The sequence below is a fragment of the Manis pentadactyla genome, chromosome 9 (assembly GCF_030020395.1).
Source record: "Manis pentadactyla isolate mManPen7 chromosome 9, mManPen7.hap1, whole genome shotgun sequence".
In the NCBI taxonomy this organism is placed as follows: domain Eukaryota; kingdom Metazoa; phylum Chordata; class Mammalia; order Pholidota; family Manidae; genus Manis; species Manis pentadactyla.
In genome coordinates, this window is record NC_080027.1 from 28,087,832 (window position 1) to 28,106,693 (window position 18,862).

Genomic DNA, 18,862 nt, shown 5'->3' on the forward strand with positions numbered 1-18,862 from the left:
TGGTTTAATCACTGAATCCGAAGTATTTAGAACAGTGTTGTCCAAGAGAACTTTCTGTGATCATAGAAATGTTCTCTACTGGGCTGACTCATCCTGCAGTCACTAGCCACATGTGGTTATTGAACACTTGAAATGTAGCTAGGTAACATGACTGAGTAACTAAATTTCAAACCTTATTTAGTTTTAATTAATTAAACCTTAAGTTATTATATGTGGCTAGTGGAATACTGTATTAACACAGTTCTAGAATGTTACATGGTACCCAGAAGTTTCAATAAGTACTTGTTAAATGAATGAATCCCTCTGGATTCAAAGATCAAGAACAAAGCTCTGTGATTGTGTATTTAGCTCACTCTTCAAAGGCTAGCACTCTTCAAAGACAAAACACTTTACTGAATGATCTGCTCCTATGGGAAGCTTCATGAGGTTACAATATATGGTTCAGCTTATAGTTGGAATAAATTTTTGATTTCTATTTCTTTTTGGTGATAGGTCAAGAAAGATTTGGAAATATGACGAGGGTCTATTACCGAGAAGCTATGGGTGCATTTATTGTCTTCGATGTCACCAGGCCAGCTACATTCGAAGCAGTGACAAAGTGGAAAAACGATTTGGACTCAAAGTTAAGTCTTCCGAATGGCAAACCAGTTTCAGTGGTTTTGTTGGCAAACAAATGTGATCAGGGGAAAGACATGCTCATGAACAATGGCCTCAAGATGGACCAGTTCTGCAAGGAGCATGGTTTCGTAGGATGGTTCGAAACATCAGCAAAGGTAATGTGACCTTAAAGGATAAACTCATTGTGGGCCAGATTCACAAAGAAAATGGCGTATAATCATTACCATCACCATAAGGACAATAGTATGTGTTTGTCTAGTGGCTAACAGTTCTCAAACTGCTTTAAGCTCTTTCTCCTCTCAAGGGGATGAGAGGGCAGGACAAGAATTATTATCCACAATTTAAGATGATTGTGGCTGAGGGGGCAAAGCAACTTGTACATGGCCATGTTGATTGTAGTTATAACTATGCCTGTTTTTTGAGTGCTTATTAGGTGTCAGCATACATCCCCTCATTTAGATCTCATGGCAACCCTATTAGGTAAATACGATTTTAGAGTAAAGAAAAGAAATGAGTCACACATTCAGTGTCACTGTGACATTCATGTATTAACTAATTTATTCTATGAACATTAAAATCTTCTCTCTACTAGGGGTTGTGCTTTGACCTAGAAATGCAAAGATGGTAAGAACACATTACGACTGCATTGGGAATACAGGGCTAGTGGATGAGTGAGTAGATGGCAAGTACCATGATTTGGGAGTATCACTGAAGTGTAAACACCAGCAGGATGGAGCAACCCCCTGGATTGGGAGATGATGGAGATGGAGAAGTGGGTGGTGGCACCACTTCTCTGTCACAATTGGGACATTCTTTTGCTTCAGCCTTTTCATGGTGCATCTCAGTGGCCACCTTCTCCCGTGCTGTCTCTAAGCCGCCCTGTGTTTGGAAGTTGTTACTTCTCAGGCCCTGGGGTTTGGTCTTCCCTCTTGGAGCCCCACTATAGTAGGATGCTTTTCCTCTTCTTTTCTTTTAAGATCCTTTGTGTTTCCTATTTCTTAGAATTCTTCCTTTGATTCAGGACACAGTATCCATCATGTCCTACTTCCTTTCTACTTTTTTTGTCATTGCACTTTTTTGGTTTGTTTGAAGGATTTATTGGGGTAAAGAAAGAAGTGTAGAGCAAAACTCACAGTTATGATCAAGTTACAGAAACTTATGAAATAGGGCATTTTTTTATAGTCTGATTCTTGGACCTTTGTCTGGCTTCTTTTTTTTTAATTCCAAAATGTATGTGAATTCACCTAATCTCCTTATTCCTTAGCCCCACACTCAGTTACACTCTATAGCTCCTGTATATTGCCTTAAATTCCTTACTTTCAAAAGAGTTGCTGTCCAGCTCAGAAGCCTCCAGGCACAGGAGCAAAAGAGGAGGATTTTTGAGAACTTTTCTCAACTGGTCACTTTACATCCAAAGAGCAAACTCAATTGAATGAATTATATTTATAGTGGAAAGGGAGTCTTCCATCATTCATTCACTTATTCATTCTACAGATATTTCATTGAATACCTGTTATGTATCAGGACTTGGGGATGTGATACTTACTAAAAAGAATCCTGATCTCATTGATAATGACAACAACAATAAAATAGAAGTACAATATATAGGTGATGAATAGTGAAAAAGGGCTGGCAAGAAAAAAAAAAGGAGATCTGTGAATTTGTGGGGAGGGTTGAAATTGCTTGTGGGACAAAGGACCTTCTAGAAATTTTCTTTCATCTTACTCTGACATTTCTTGCTCAAGCATTACAGTCTCAAACTCTGCTTAAGGGCATGAGGTTCATTAATTTAAGGCCTGGCTGACCTGCTTTACTTAAATACTGGATTTTTAATCCTCCAAATCCCTGCAAGTGTAAACTTTGGAGAGAAGCTTTGTACAGAGAGAGGGTGGAGGGGATTTCACAGGCCTGAAGTGCGCTGCAATGCTAATATAACCAAGAGGGTACGAGGCCTCATTGTAAATGCAGAATCCACATTCAACATGGGCTTCCCTCCAAACATACTGCCATTGAAATTGTCCTTCTAAATCTCTTAGTAATGAAAACGTCTTCCTCGTGTCTGGTGAATATTCAAAGTCAACATCTAGAGGCGCTGGCATTGATGAGCTGGAGCATCACATGGTTCACAGTCTTTTTAAAAGATCTCTGATAAAACTCTGAGGATAGTATTACAACATTTACAAAACAGAGCCCCAGATCAAACAGTCTGCCTGAAGCTAAGACGTCAGCGCTCAGAGACAGCTACCAATTCTTTCTTGGATGACATTTGGGATCTGGGAACATTTTCCATAGAGATCTCTCTCCTAGAAAGTGAATCATCTGCTGACAAAGTCGTCTTGAGTGACGTCATAATCAGTCTGGTGATAAACATCGATTTCCGTTTCTTTTTTATGTTTTTCAAACTGCTAATGGGCCAAAGACCTGACCTTTGGCTTTGTCCCCACTGCCACATCCTGCAGAAATCCTGGGAGTATCACAGTCACCGGGGCCATCCCTGAAGCTAACGTTATCAGGGTGTTGGAGGAGTTTGTCCCTGAGACCAGCCTCCACCTTGCCACTGACCCCACTGTGGAGGGGAAAGTACCTGTGTGCTCCTGAATCTTCTGGAGTGACTTCCCATGCACGTTTTCATGTCTCATGCTGTTCCTGAAACAGTCATGAATGTTCTCTGGCTGTGAATTAAGAAAGGAAAAATACAAATTAATTATATGCCAGCATCTCTTGTCACATCATCTCTTCAAATATCAGAACCACAATAATGAAAACTGTCTCTGCTAAGGCAGGTGTCCTTGGTTTTCAGGCTTTGTGTTCTTCTACTTTCTCACCTGCATTTACTTAATTTCTAGCTGTGGCATCTCTACGGCCCCGTAATGTCTAATTGCAGTAGTCATATGTCTCCTTTTCCTGGAATATTCTTGGTTTATACCTGCAGTCCTAGCATAATTATCGCTAACACCGCCATTCCTGGTTTGTGATTTAGGTTTACATGATCACCCTGTAGACCAGGAGCTCCAGTACATCTCACTGTCCATATCATACCTGAGCTCTCATAATGGCTGTTTCGTGCATCCTGTACCCACCCCCATTCTTTATAATACACTTCAGTAGATTTGTCTCCTTAGGATGAAGCTCTGCTTTTGTTAGTACATCCCAAAGTTGGGAGCCCTATCTTCTGGGCCCATCCCAGTAGCTGACGGGCCCCTGCTAACTGCTGACCCATGTATCTGGTGCCCTCTTGGGGTCCATTGCCTGAATCTCCACCAGTTGCTCCTTTGTATTCACTCTGCCCTTTGCTTACTCTCCCCTCCTCCTCACACCCTGCCCCTACAAGGTTTCCTTGGCTGTTTCTGTCCTACTGACAGCGACGCTTCAGGCCCATGCTCACTCTCAGTCTCTTAGAATGTTCTAAGATCAATGGTGTCACAGGAAAAACCTTTTTTACACTAACCTCCACTCAGTTTCAGTCTCTTCCCTGAAGCTAAAAAAGAAAAATCTTGATGTGTGTTCTGCTGAGAAAAGGAATATACCCAGTAGTGCTCTCTGTAAGCAGTTATTTGTTTTTTTTTTAAGGGGAGGAGTAGGTGTTTCACAGTGTGGTGGGTCTTTTTCATGTGGGTTGGTTTTCTGGCTATTATTAAACACATTTGCTCTCTTTGGGGGAACTTACGGCCATGGGAGGCTCACCACCTCAGGAAGAACCCATAAAACTTCTTCTTCTTTTCGCTTTCTCTTCAAGTAGGGCACACACATATGACCTACATTCCACCAGTCATGCTAATTCAGAAGTGAGCACTTAGAGGAAGGTGCAATGCACAAGACTTCACTCTGGGAGACAGCAGAGTTTGCAGGGTCCTGTGCTTAACCCTGAAAAGAATCACTGCTGGCTCCAGGAGCAGTTGCATTCAAGTTGAGTTCCCTGGAGCTTGCCAGATTATAGGACTTAGTGCTCCATGGTGGCTGGCACCAGTGTCCTCATCAGGCCTGTTCTGTGTGGGGTTTGAGTTTCTGGAAGGTTAGGCTCAAACCTGTTTCTCTACTACTGAATAATTCTGCAAGCTACCCAGCGTCCCTTAAGTAAACGATTTCATATTTAGCCAGCATCACCTTCTGTATCTTGCAACTGCGAACTTAAATTAATATACATGGCCACACACATTTGAGAAAACCAACTTGAACAGCTGCTTCTCTTGCTATAGGACGTCTCAGGACTTTGATATGTTCTAACGTGCACTCCGAATCTCCAGCAATAACAATGGCTATTATTAAACACATTTCTTGCTGTTTGCTATCTGTTAGTGTTGTGTGAAGATTTTTATGTATATGACCAAATTCAATCCTTAGCACGATCCTATCCTAATTCTCATGTAAAATTATTATTATTACCATTTTAAAGGAGAAAAAAAAAAGACTTAGGTGATGTCCCTGAAGCTATACAGTTACCACTTTATTTCTTTGATTTTTAACATACATTGTTTGTTCCTTCATATGTCAACTTTACAAAATCAATATTATGCCCTATAGGCAGTGTAGATTTCTAAAATGATGGTGAGTCATACAAATAATGGCTTTTTTACTTTCTTTTCCAAAGGGAGACTATACTATGCAGCAGTTCCTACATATTTTTAGCTGTGTAGAACACTTCACAAAATAGTGGAACATGTTTAGGAAATGCTGGCCAAGAATTCTCATATAAAGAAAAGTTTTCTGTGTTTCACTGAGTTTAGTGAGCTGTCTTTATTATTATTGTTTTCTAACTGCTGTGCAAGCTGAAATGTGCATGTGCAGCAGTTAAGAAATGGCTAGTTTTCTGGAAGCTGCTTGAAGAGGATTATCACACATCATTTCTTTTTATAGGTTTCTAGAAAATATTCACTTAGAAGCATAATGCATTTGTACAAAATGGAAATGTATAGATAATTGCTCTTTGGGATGGGTAGATAGCTATTCTAATTTTTTAGAGGATTGACTCTAGAATATATTTTTTAAAATCCTTTTATTTTTAAATTGGCTAATAGGCCATCTCTGATTATTTACATTTTTCAAATGTTAAGCTATGAAAAAACTTCTTGGTAGTCACTGGTGTGTTCACTGACTCATCACAGTTTGTGTGGAGTGACTGTCCAGGGCTGTGCTATGAACCATGTGTATTAAGCCCCTTCTGCATTCAGAGGATGCAATCAGGAGCCAATTTTTATTCTTGAAATGTCTGAATTCCCTGTGGGAGTTAGATATTCCAGGTTTTAGATATCTATCTCCAAAGAATTTAGATGACATATACAGGGTGTGCCTCCACTGACTTAATTGGTCACAGCACATTTAACCTGTATTTTCAGCTGAGATGAGTAGAACTGGTTGTACTTAGAGACATAAAAGCAAGAGCTCAATCTGAAATCGAAAACCAAAGCAAAGTTAAAAGACCTCATTTAAAGGAAATGATGGCAATGTTTAATAGTCGTGATCATTTTGTATAATGGCCACTAGTCTGTAATACAAGGATTTGAATCATTGCTTCTGACAGATTCTTAATGCCCTGTATGAAAAGTGGGACTCATTTCTTGAAGTTGACAGTAGCTTAAGTACAAGAGTCTCAAACTCAAATCACTCATCTGCTTAAGAATCAGTGTGCATGAAAAATAACATTTTAAGTTTTGTCTTTAGCTAATTAGTTCGGCAGAGGTGTTCTTGGTCTGTTTGTAATTTACTAGATGATCTGAGGTCCAGCTATGATGAAGACACTGTGTGGAAGATAGGTATGGACCCTAAGAGACTACAACCGTAGTGTGCTGTGCGGGTGGCAAGGTGTCGCACACTCCTCTGTGTGGTTCACAATTCCATCACTTAGAGCTCCAGTCCTTCCTGTCTCACACTGGGACAATTCTGATGGTCTGTCTCCAGGCTTTGCTCGTGGTAGTCTATACTGCCTGGTGTTAAAATCTCAGCCTACCCAAGGGATTGCTTTGATTTTGTCACTGCCCTATTCAAGTATCTTATGTAGGCTCGGCTTCTTGATACCGATTTAGACACCTTAGAACAGAGGTCAGCAAAGTAGAGTTTGCAGCCCAAATACAGCCTGCCCCCCATATTGTAAATAAGGTTTTACTAGTGCACAGCCATGCTCATTCATGTACATATTCTCTCTGGCTGCTTTTCTACTCCAACTGTAGAGTTGAGTAGTGGCAACAGAGGCCCATGGCTTTCAAAGCCTGAATTATTTACCACTTAGCTTTACTCTTTGAAGTTTGCTATGGGTGTCTTAGAATAACAAATAGCTTCTCTTTAGTTGGGCTCTGTGCTCCTGGTTATACATGCATTAGCTCATCCTTGAAACAGTTTCATAAGTAACTACTATTATTATTCCAGTTTAACAGATGGGGGCATTAAAGTTTAAATTATAGGGCATAAATGACTAGCTAAAGATCTCTAGCTGCTATGCAATAGAGTTAGGGTTTCAAGCCAGATGTGCTCCTAGTCCATCCAACCACCACGTTGCCCTTCCTTGTAGCCATTTCTAATCTGGCCTGATTACATCACTATTGAGCAACTTTAAAATTTCCTTCCCCAGGGTTCCCAAGTGATTGGGAGGGTGTCAGCAGTGGGGTACCTGGCATTACCCATACAACATATTTCTGAAACACTGTGTATAAATCCCTTTTTTTAATGCTACCTCAAGGCTCACTATGGCAGCTCTCCCTGGGTGAGCCCCTTTGAAAAGGAAGAGCTTCATTGGAAAGAGAATTATCACCCTCTGGTTCATCTGGTTGTAAGTTTAGTTCTTATGTTTCAGATTTTTGTAAAGAAGGACAGGCCTGAGCAGTAAATTCCAATTACCAAAGTCTAAAGAGATCTAGTGTAACTACATTAAGAGAAGCCCATACTTTGCCCCCAAATTATCCTGTCATCATGATGGTTTTCAGTATAATTTAATTGTGGTACTTAATAGAGGGTGATTGTGGCACTATCTGTACACGCATTTGGTTGTCGTACCTGCTTGGGGTGGGAGGCATGATCCACGTTAAGTGGGTAGAGGCCAGGGATGCGCTAAACCTCCTACAGGGAACAGCACACACCATCCTTCCTCCCGTTGCCAACAAAGAATTATTCGGCCCAAAATGTCAATAGTACTGAGGCTGAGAAACTCCAGACCCTATGCTTTATATTAATATCTTCTAGGCTCTCTAAAGAAAAGACACTAATTGAATAAAAGTTCCTGTTGCTTATTGGCACCTTTCTTTTAGAAAAAAATCGCATAGGGAATGTCTTGGTTTTTGTACGATTACTAAGAAACCATTCGGTCTTTGAGTTCAGGCTCCTGTAGCCTATGAAAGGTTCTCTGTCTGAAGGGTTTATGCCTGGGGACATGGCTTGACCCACTGCAGAGCTTTGCTAACTTTGTCCCCCACCCACCTCATATTTTAATCTCACTGAATTTTAACAGTTGCAGCACTACCTCCATGCTATTTCTTCTGCCTAGAAAATCCATCTCCCATCTCTGCCTTAAGAAATTCTACAGATTTTCCAAGTCCTTATTCTCTTCCTACCCACACCACATAGCCTCTACAGTTTTCCTTAAGGGACTTCATATCTTCCACTCATAAGCCTGGCACCAACTGGAAGAGGCCTATATGTTGGGCCAGCTTATATGGTGTGTCTCAGCCCTCTTTTCTGATGGATGGTCTTTGCCCAGAAAGAGAAGGCCGAGTGTGAGTACCTCTCTGGCTGATTGCATCTTTCTTACCCAGAGGAAGTCTGTATCAGCTGGACCTAAGCTCTAGGATGATCATGGATTTCTGAACCTAAGAAAGAGAACTGAGAACACAGAAGGGAGAGTATGGCAAGTGTGGCAGAGTACGGCAGACGTAATCTTTGATGCCAGGCATATATAGCTCAGTATCTTACCTCTAACACAAAGTTGTCTGGCTTTTGATAAATCCCGTAATCATACTGAGCCTCTATTTCTCATAGGAAAAATGGGTTGATAATTATAGGGTTGTTATAAAAATCGGTGTTAATAAATGTGAAGTACCTGGAAGATTACTGTGCGGTAAATAAATCTCTAAAAAAATACACATGCATGCAAACATTGCCCACAATTTGAGAGGATTCCCTAGGGAACTGTACACAGAAGCATGGACCCTGTTCTATAATCAACCCATTACTTAATTCCTCCCCAAAGGTACCTTTAGGAAAATGTGTTGGAATTAGGCAATTCCTGAACAAAAAGTTCTATTTAGCTAGAGCAGGACTTCTTTGTGGGGCTAGAGCATCAGACTCAGAGAAGAGGGAGTGGGGAGCTTTTTAAAACAGCACTCTCTCTGATTCTGTACAACATCTTGGTCTAGAGTGCGTTGCCTTCCACCATTCCCTTTGAGAATCACTTTATGTATTAAAGATGGTGTCTGTGGGTGTGTGTTGCACTCCATGTGGTGTGGAAACAGGAGCCAACAGCTGGAAAATGTTGAGGTCTGTTAGAGGAAGATTAGAGATATAGGGAGGTATAAACTGTACCCCACTGGATACAACAGTTTGAAAGGATGTAATAAGCTTCCTGGAACTAAATTGGGAGCCAGGAATTATAGGCAGGTAGAGTCTGAGATTTTGTAAAATTTCCTATGCTTGCATTTATTTTTAATCCTGTCCTAGCTGCCTGTCATAATTATTTCTGTAAAGCTCTCTTAAGGACAAAGACCTGTGTGCCTGCTTTCCAAATATCAAGGAGGGAGAGTGTTTCTGAGGCTCTACCATGTCTTGAGCCTACTCTGCAGCAGAGATGAGCTCTGGGCAAAAGCGTAGGTGATGGAGGGTGGGAAAAGCAGGTAGAGTCCTGGTGCCTTTGGGAATGAAAACATTGCCTGGGTGCAGCTGGCTGCAGACCATGGCTGAATACGACCTCTAGTCTTCACTAACAGACCACATCTCCTGTTCTCAGGGGATGATTAAATGCAACCAGGTTCTCTGCACTCAGCCTTCCTCCTGGATCTCTCTCTCTCACCATGACTTCTTCCCAAAACCTCAGACTTCCATATCCCCCTGGGTCTCTATCTGGGTGTCACCCAGACAACTCTTCAAATCCAATATGTCTGAAACTGAATTTATTGACTTTTCTGCAAATCAGATCATCTGATTTGGAGACCTCACATCCACCCAGACATACAAGCCATACACCCTGATAAGCAGGTTACTCACCCTTCAGAAACCCCTTGTTCATAAGCATAAAGACCTCCCAGTGAGGTTCTTCTCTGCCTCTTTAAACCTATCTGGCTACTTCACCCCTCCATTCTAGTGACACTGAACTGTCAGGTCCCCCATTCACATCCTGGTACTCCCAGTCTGGGACATGCGTCGTACAGTTATTCACCCGTCTCGTTCTCCCTTTAGGACCTGGCTCAAGCAACACCTGTTACTGACTCTCAGGCACTCACTCTCCCCTATTTCTTATCACACTGTGTTGAAATTCTTTGATTATGAGCCTGGCCCCGACACTGTGAAATCCTCCTGGTCATTCACCAGCTCAGTAGCTTCTTTACAGAGGATGAACTGTTGGTCAGTGTTTATTGGATGGAACAGAAGTGTTTGCTGCTCTGCTTTTCAAGGACTCTTTCAGAAGGATCTTTTGCTTTAATATTCTTTACCCTGCCCTTTGAGGGGTACTTATGTCTTTAGAGAAGTACTGCTGTATTCCCAGGAGGACTCCACTTTATGTAGCTCCTTTTGTCCAGAAAGCTCTCTGGGCATTTTGCACAGCAGGGAGACTGCCACACCCTGCAGTGTGGAGTGGGAGGTAAAGAAGAAAAACGAAGATGCAGGAAACAGCCCTTGTTAATGTCTTGGGCCTTAGACTGGGAACTGAGGAATTCTTGGCTTGGGAATGCCACTGAGTATCCCACAAGAATCTACCATGAGCCTGTGATTCTTATAATCCACCTTACTCCTCTTTCACACTCTGGGACCAGAATTTAGCAGTTTGCTTCCCATTGAAATTCTCATTATCTTACTTTACATGTATCTCTCATTTGTTTCAACTACTGTCATTTGAGCCACACATAATGGCTATCGTATTTGTCTTTTTTACTAATGATGAAATGGAGTCCCAGAGACGCTTTTCAATGATTTTCATTAGAGAAACCAGGCCTAGACTTCAGATCTAGACCAGAACTCTATCCAATGACAATGATTCGTGAACAAACAAGATCCATCAGGATTATCTGAAGGGCTTGATCATGTTGCAGATGCCCTGGCCCTACTCTCAGACATGTCTGGAGGGCCAGGGAATATATGTTTTTGGAAGACAGTCCTTTAGAGATTTCGATATGTACTTTGGTTAAGATGCATTCTGGAAGCATCCCTTGCAAAGCTACCAAGCTGCTGTGTATTCAGGTAGGCACTTCACTGATCAGTGTGGCAGTGATGATAAAGGGCGGTTTCTTCCCACTAAAAAGTTCCCAGTCTCCTGGAAGAAAACCCATATAAACAAGTAATTATAATGCAGTTTGAAGTTCCGTGAGAACTGGCGATTTCTACAAGAGCTGTGAGAACACATAAAGGAAAACCTGTTACCTCTACCTGAGAGTGAGGCAGCTTCCTTGATGATTGATCTGAGTCCCTAAGGAGGAGAATGTCCCCAAAGGAAGATCCCAGGGGACAACTGAAAGGAGCTCTTTGTAAAGGGATTCTGTACAGATGGGCATTAGAAGCCACCTTTGGGGATCCCTGGGTGTTTTCAAAAGCAAAGACAAGCTTTTCACCTTTATTCTCAGGTATCCAAGTAAGAGTATGTCGCTATTGCAGAGTTAGCTTTATCAGCCATCAGCAAATCGTCAATACAAGACCAGAAAGAAGCCTACTGTGAAAAATGGTAAAAATACATTTATGAAGTTACTTCTTACTAGGCCTTGTCCTAAGTGCTTTATTTAATTACTTCACTTTCTTCTCACAAACTCTTATGATCTAGGTGCCATTCTTATCGTGCCCATTTTAAGGAGCCGAGGTTTAAGGAGCTGAGGTTTAGAGATGTTAGGTGACCTACCCAAGATGATATAGTTAACAAGTGGCAGAGTCAGAATTATAACCCAGATCCCTCTATTCAAAGGACTTGCTCTTAATTTTTTACCTCTGTATGTCTAAATAACAGTCTTAGATCACTGTTCTGTGATTTACGACGTTTGGACATGCCAGTGATAACCTGCTCTACTAGATGAGGATTTAACTTTCTTAGTTACTACTTCTATCCTCCTGCCCCATCCTTCTAGTAGATTTCCATCACTGCTTTTAGTTGAATTATAACAGAACTCATTATAAATCGTATATCATTAGATACGAAAATTTCATTCATTCATATAATTTGCCATCTTTATTCCTTAATGTTATGAAAAGAGCTCCGTTATGTTACTTATTCTATTGAGACTACTTTTTGTCCTGGTGGCCTCCATCCCAGAGTCTTCTATTTCTTCATCCAGTTTGACTGCTCTGTAGACCCAGCACAGCCATAATCCTGGGACTTTCCTTTGTCATTCTCCTGGGTGGGATCACTTGCTGCCTGGATCCCAGTTTCACGTCCTTGTTTTGCTGGAACACAGCCTCCTGCAACTGCTGAGAGAAAGCTGCCTGGGCATTTCTCAGTCCTTGATATCTTCAAATATCTGGTTTTAGCTCTCGCACAATTTTAATAGTCTTCATGGTATAGAATTCTGGGTTGAAAATGAAAATTAGTTGGTGTCTCTTGTGTATCAAGTCTCTTTTCTTTGGTTTAGTCAGAGGATGAGCCAGTATTTGACTTGGAGTGTCGATGCCTCGCTGCTGATGTTCTGCACGAGAGAACAGGGAAGCCATGTAGTTAACATTCCCCATTCTGACTGCCAGCCAGTCTCCCTGATTTCAGCCACTATCAATTTACAAGTCTTCAAACTCGTCTGGACTCTGGGAATCACTGAGCTCTCTCGTTGTCCGCATCCCCCTCCACACACCCTTTAGACCATGTTGTGTGCGCCCTGGTCAATCTACTGCTCTTTGCCATCACATTCAGATTTCTGAAAATGTGTTGAACTCTCTTAAATGCTAATGCCCATTTTCCCCCATTCTTTTAATTCTTGAGATTCTATTTGAAATAGTTTGTTTCTATGAGATCTTTTTTTTCAGTTTTTGTAAAGAAAGGAAATATATTCCCTCAGTCTACTAGGTTTGACTGGAAGGTACCCATGTTGTTTGACTTTTTGTTGATTATCTTCTTTATTTCTGAATCATTCTCAGTCATTATGTAATTTAACTCACTTACAATTGCTTTTAAAATTAGAGTTGTTTTATCTTCATTTTATAATGTGGAAACTGAAGTACAACAGGTTTTAAGTAACTTACTCAAGAGTCACACAAGTAGTGAGTCTCAGAGCTAGGATTTAAACTCAGGTCTGATTGATTGTACATCTACCTGGGGCTTTATATCCTAGCTGTCCATTTTGAAAAGAAAAACAGTAGTCAAAGGCCCTGTCACCTCTGTCAGAAGCATTGTCAGAACATCGGGAAGGTTGCTTCCTTGGTTCAGGAGAGGTTTTGTAGCTAAGACATATTTTCCTTCTCCCTCTCTGTGTTACTTCATTTTTTTTCAGTATTGATTTTGTTTGTCCCCTGCTTTGTGGTGCTTTACCTTCTTTGATATGTCTTGTTTGGCATCTTTGAAGGGCCCTTAGATTTGTGGGCGACAGCTCTGCTCTCCCAAGGCCTTCTGTTTCATCTCTGTCTGATTTACTGACTAGCAAGGTATTGATTTCTTGGGACAGTGTGCTGAGGCTGAGGGGAAAAAACCAATATCCTATTAGAAAAAGTCAGAAACAGCAGCAATTCCTAGGCAGCCCGTTCACTGACCTAACATGCTAGGACTCTGTTCAAAGAGAGAATAACCTGACGTGTCCAGGGATATTCTCAAGTGATGAGATTGTCCTATGAATAATGTAGAAAAGCCAATGATGGGAAAAAAAAATCGAGAGTTGTAAATCCATTTCCTCAAATTAAATGAAGTGGAGTAACCTTTAGAGAAAAATTTGGCTTGTTAAAGGTTGCTCTGGCAGAAGGAAGTTCTCTTTTGAAAACTTTTATAATTCTTGGTCACTTTGAGTTTTCCAGTATGGGCACATTTTTGTGAATCATAAGGCATGTCATTTATTTTTTATGTTCCCCAGGGCTCCCAAATGACTGAGAGGGTGTCAGCAATGGGGTGCCTGGCATGACCCATACAATATGTTTCTGAAACGTTATGTACAAATCCCATTTTTTAATGCTATCTCAAGGCTCATATGGCAGCTCTCCCTGGGTGAGTTCCTTTGAAAAGGATAAGTTCCATGGGAAAGAGAATTATCACCCTTTGGTCCATCTGTTGTAAGTTTAGTTCTTGTGTTTCACCTTTATGTAATGAAGGACAGACCTGAGCAATAAATTCAAAATATCAAAGTCTAAAGAGGTCTAGGTAAGAGAAGCCTATACTTAGTCTCCATATTGTCATGTCATCACATCTTCTCCTGTTGCATAGAAATATAGGAAATTAGATTTGGAGGGTACTTCAAAATCATCTTATGGTCTAACTACTTATTGTACAGTTTCATTCATTCATTCTTCAAATAGTCATTGAGCACCTCTCCTCTGTGACAGGCACTCTTTTGGGGGCACCAAGGCTATTCCAAGGGCCAAGCAGATAAAATCCTTGCCTTCTTGGCGCTTACATTGTATGGTGGAGACAGGTAACAAAAAGGTTAACTAAGTATAATATGTAGTTTGTTGGTGGAGCTAAGCTTAGGAGAAAACTAAACCCGGGAAGGAATCTAGAGCTCGAGTGGCATACATTATGTGAGATATACAGAGAAATTCAAAGAGAAGAGAGCAATTTTAGATGGGTAACCAGGGGAAGTTTCACTGAGAAGGTGTCTTTTGAATTAAAGATTTGAAAAAGGGATGATACTGAACCATACAGATTCCTGGGGAATAGTCCAGGAAGGGGGTATAGCATTTGCAGAGGCACTGTGGCAGAAATTAACTGCTGTGCTTTAAAAAAATGTTAGAGATATCATCAGGGAGGTGATAGGAGTAATGCTGAGTCTTTAGACTATTGTAACAACTTTGTTTTGGCTTTTGCTCTGAGTGAGATGGGAAAACATTGAGTTTGATCAGAGATGTGCTAAGATTTTATTGAAATAATCATTCTGGTGGTTATGTTGAGCCTGGATCGTAGTGGGAAGGGTGAGAAGCAAGAGATTGATCAGCTAGGACTCTATTGCAGTATCTAATAAGGAGAAATTGTGGGAAATAGTCAAACTCTCAATGTATTTTTGAACATATAGTGGAGATTTTCTGGCAATTTGAATGAAGCTAATGAAAGAGGATTTGGGGATGGCTTCAGTTTTTGACCTGAGCAATTGGAAGAATAGAGTTTTGTTTTCTGAGATAGGGTTCCTGAGATGTGGAGGGGTTGTTGGGGAGGTATCAAGACTTTGTTTTATAGATGTTAACATCTTGAAGATGTCTAAGAGTAGATGTCAGATAGGTAGTTGTGTATGTTTCTGGAGGTGGGGAGAAAAGTCCAGGCTGCAGGTAAGAGTCTCTGGGCACTCCCATATTTAGATGAGAAAATGAGACCAAAACTGGGGAACTAGTAGAGGGCATGGGTATTTTGTAAAAGACCTGAGGCCAGAATGCAATGAACTGTTCTCAGTGTAAAACTCTAATAAGATTGCATTTAATTAGCCTGAGTTTTCATCTTCTTTTCCTGTGCTATTCTTCTCAATAGTCAAGTGGGAAGATATTGGACAAGAAAAAAGCCAGCATTGACATACTCTCTCTCTCTAAATCATAACAGATTTATTCACTGTGTTTCTGCTAGTTAGTGAGCCTAAAAATCAAAGTAGCCAAGCAAGATGATTAACTGATTGTTTCCCTTTCTACTGTCAACAGTGTGCTTTCTTTTAAGTCACTGGGAGTTGTAGAATAAGTCAAGGGTGACTAGGGTATGCTTGGAGCGTGACTTTCACTAGGTTTTAGCATGGCTGGAGAATATTTAAGTCTAACTCTAAGAGCAATTATACAAACTTAAATTTCTATGAAAGGGAAAAAATATTTAGAAACTGTGTAAATTAAGTTCATCATGTAGATTCAAGTTCAGGTTTTTATTTGCCAAACATGTTAAAAATGATAATATTTAACGTGTGTATAGCATGTTCAAATTTAGAAAGTTTCTAATATTTGCTTTCTTTTTGGCTTTCACAAACCCCAGCCCAGAATTATTTTTCACTCTTTTGTAAACTTCTCTTCATTAAGTGCTTCTGCCTGTGGTTCATGTGAAGGGGCTTTAAGGACCCTTACCAATCTGATTCCCCTACCTGGACACTCTGTAATCTGTTCATATGCTTTTTGTTTGTTTGTTTTAGTGTATTGGCCAGATCCGTTGACAACACACCAGACACGGAGTGAACAGAGTACATTATAACCGGGCTGTCACTTAACTTATGTAGGTCATATTTGTATTTTACATAGTGTTATACTGTATTAATTTATTTTTACAGCTGGATCAAATTGCTGCACTCCTGGTCATCTAAAAGTCTCCTTATTTTTGCAATTAATATGTTATCAAGTGAGGTCTTACACATTTAAGCTATTGACAACTTGAACCCATGTGGAATTTTATGTTAATGTCTGTTAAATTCTATTCTGAGCCTTTAATCTATGATTCCAGTTTCATTTTTAATCTGTTATTGCTGCTTATAAAAGTAAAGTGTCAATTGCAGTTAGGGATATGTCCATGTACATTTGAAATAAACCCTAAAAATCAAGACAACAATCAGCTGGCTGCTGGCCGAGGGTTACTCTCAGGTCCTAGAGGCTGATAGCCGTTCCTAGTCACATGGTCTTTTCACCACAGGACAGTTTACCTCTTTAAAGCCAGCAAGAATGTCCCCCAGTTGGCTACAAGGGAGTCTCATGTAAGGTAACCTAATTAGGGGAGTGTCCATCCCATCATAGGCACAGGCCCCATCTGTAATCAGCGGCCATGTACCTCAGGAGGTGAGAAACTTGGAGACAGCTTAGATTTCTGCCGGCCATACTGGTTTTAGGCAGGAACAAGCATTCCAGAAAAGCAAGGGGTAAGAGGCATGTAATACCTGAGTCAGCCCACCTCACTTGCCTCTTTTTTAAAGTTCAGGAAATAATGGTTTTACCATAAGCCCCACTCAATAGACTTCTGCTTATATTTCATTAGCTGTAATCATTTAATTAGTCAGAATCCTTAACACAAAGAAACCAGGGAAATCAAGTTTTTACCTATAGGTAATCAGGATCCTGTCACAAAGGAAGAAGAGCTATTGCACATTGTGTAGATAGTCAGCACATGAATGGTAATGCCAAAGTGGAGAAAATAAATCTTGTCTAGTTTAGGAAAAATGAAACTAAATAATGAAAAAAAAAACTCACACGTAAGCGGCCACCCGGGATTAATCACTGTTAACATTATATTTCTTAATTAATCATATTATAAGCAACTTTTAAATTTATGAGCATTTTCCATGGCAAACACTTTGTAAATATAATTTTTGGTAAGTGAATAATACTCCCTTATAAGGATGCACCATAATAGTCCCTATAATTCATCCTCCTTTTCTTATTGTACCTTTAGGTTGTTTTTCAGTTTTTCCTATTTTAAGTATGTTGAGTACCTTTATACACAATTTTTTAATGTATTTAAGATTATTTTATTCAGCTGTATTTTTAGTAGAATTACTGTATCAAAGGCAGTAGACATTTTTATAGTTCTTGTTACATATTTTCATATAGATGGAAAAAAATGAACTAATTTCTACTTGCCAACAATGAATGGAAGCGTTCATATCTCTACAAGAGCACTCTCAAATCCAAAACTCATCATCCTGTCATTTCTGTTTCTGGCTAAGTATGTCTTTTATGACTTCATCCAAACTTCTGATAAAAATAAGGTGATTTCCCAACAGAAGTCAGGGCTCTGCACTACTGCCTTAGAAACTACCCTTCTTGTTTAATGTAATTGAATAATTACTAGTCCACCTGCACTATTTGAGCCAATGTAAGTGTCCCTATTTTACTTTGGAGCCACATTTCAGCCACTTTGTCCACAGAACCTGATGAGGGACATGATACTGAAGATAAGAAGAGAAAGGCAGTCCCCTCATTGCTCAATCTGCAGCCTTTATTACAGAAGAAAGTGAAGTTTGTTGTGTCTCTGTGTCATCTGTTAACCTCATACCATATTCTTCTGCATTAGTCTGTCCCTTTATGATAATGCTTTTGCTCTGAATTTCTTCCAGGCATGTCCTTAGACTTGGTTTGAGCCTCCAGACCCTCTTTGGATGAGTTCAGACTGCCCTTGAATCTGTTCTGAGGTCACTTTTCTCCTCCTTCTATCTTTTGTACATGTTATTTTTAAACCTGATCTTAACTAAGCTGTTTCTGTAATCAAACTGGTTTCTTTCAGATCTCTTTCCTCTTTCTTCTTCATTGGGTTACTTAAGATTGTATAGTTAGAATTTCTGTTTCTGAGCTTCCTGTCCTTCTTTTTCCCCAAACTCAATCTTCTGGATTGTTTTCTGTCATAGGTTTGTATGCATTCTTATATATTTCTGTTTTCCAGTTCATGAAATATTTATAGACATGCTGTTTCCTTCCTGTTGTCTGGGCTTCAGTGGTAGAATAAATATATTAAAATCTACATCTATTCATACTTCAAAATTAGTCACTCTTTCTTTCTTCCACACCTTTAAATGTGAATATTAGCATAGTATATATATATATATACCTTATGAATAACTCAGAAAATAATCAGTTATAAAATAGATTAAAATTATTTGTAATCAAACTACCAATTGATTTCACTGTTAACATTTTAGTCTATTGCCTTCTAATCAAGAATACGTTTATATAAAAAAGAACTCATTCTTATCCCTTTTAAGCCATATTTATCCTTAAAATGTCAACCCACAGAATTGCCTTATTAGCTCTAGACCTATAACTTCATATACATACTACCAGCAGAAGGAAGAAGAGAGAAAAAGGAAAATGTACCCAGAGTCATTAAGAAAAGCTCAGTTGTCTTCTGCATATTTCACGATGCAATAAGGCATGTAATGTATCTTAAGTGGTTCTCAGGAACACTGTTAAGATTTTTAAAGTTTACATTTGAAGCAGAAACATCCTTTATCTGGCAAAGTTATTGAGCTTTTGAATCTAATTAAGTGAAATTCTA

At 39.9% G+C, this 18,862-nt stretch overlaps 1 protein-coding gene across 1 annotated transcript in view; it reads left to right on the forward strand.

Annotated features, from left to right (window-relative positions):
* RAB38 (RAB38, member RAS oncogene family) overlaps positions 1–18,862 on the forward strand; it is a 52,319-nt gene that overhangs the window by 19,939 nt on the left and 13,518 nt on the right. The window contains exon 2 of the mRNA XM_036924689.2: positions 493–773. Coding sequence (XP_036780584.1) covers positions 493–773 — 281 coding nt within the window. The remainder of the gene's footprint in view (positions 1–492; positions 774–18,862) is intronic.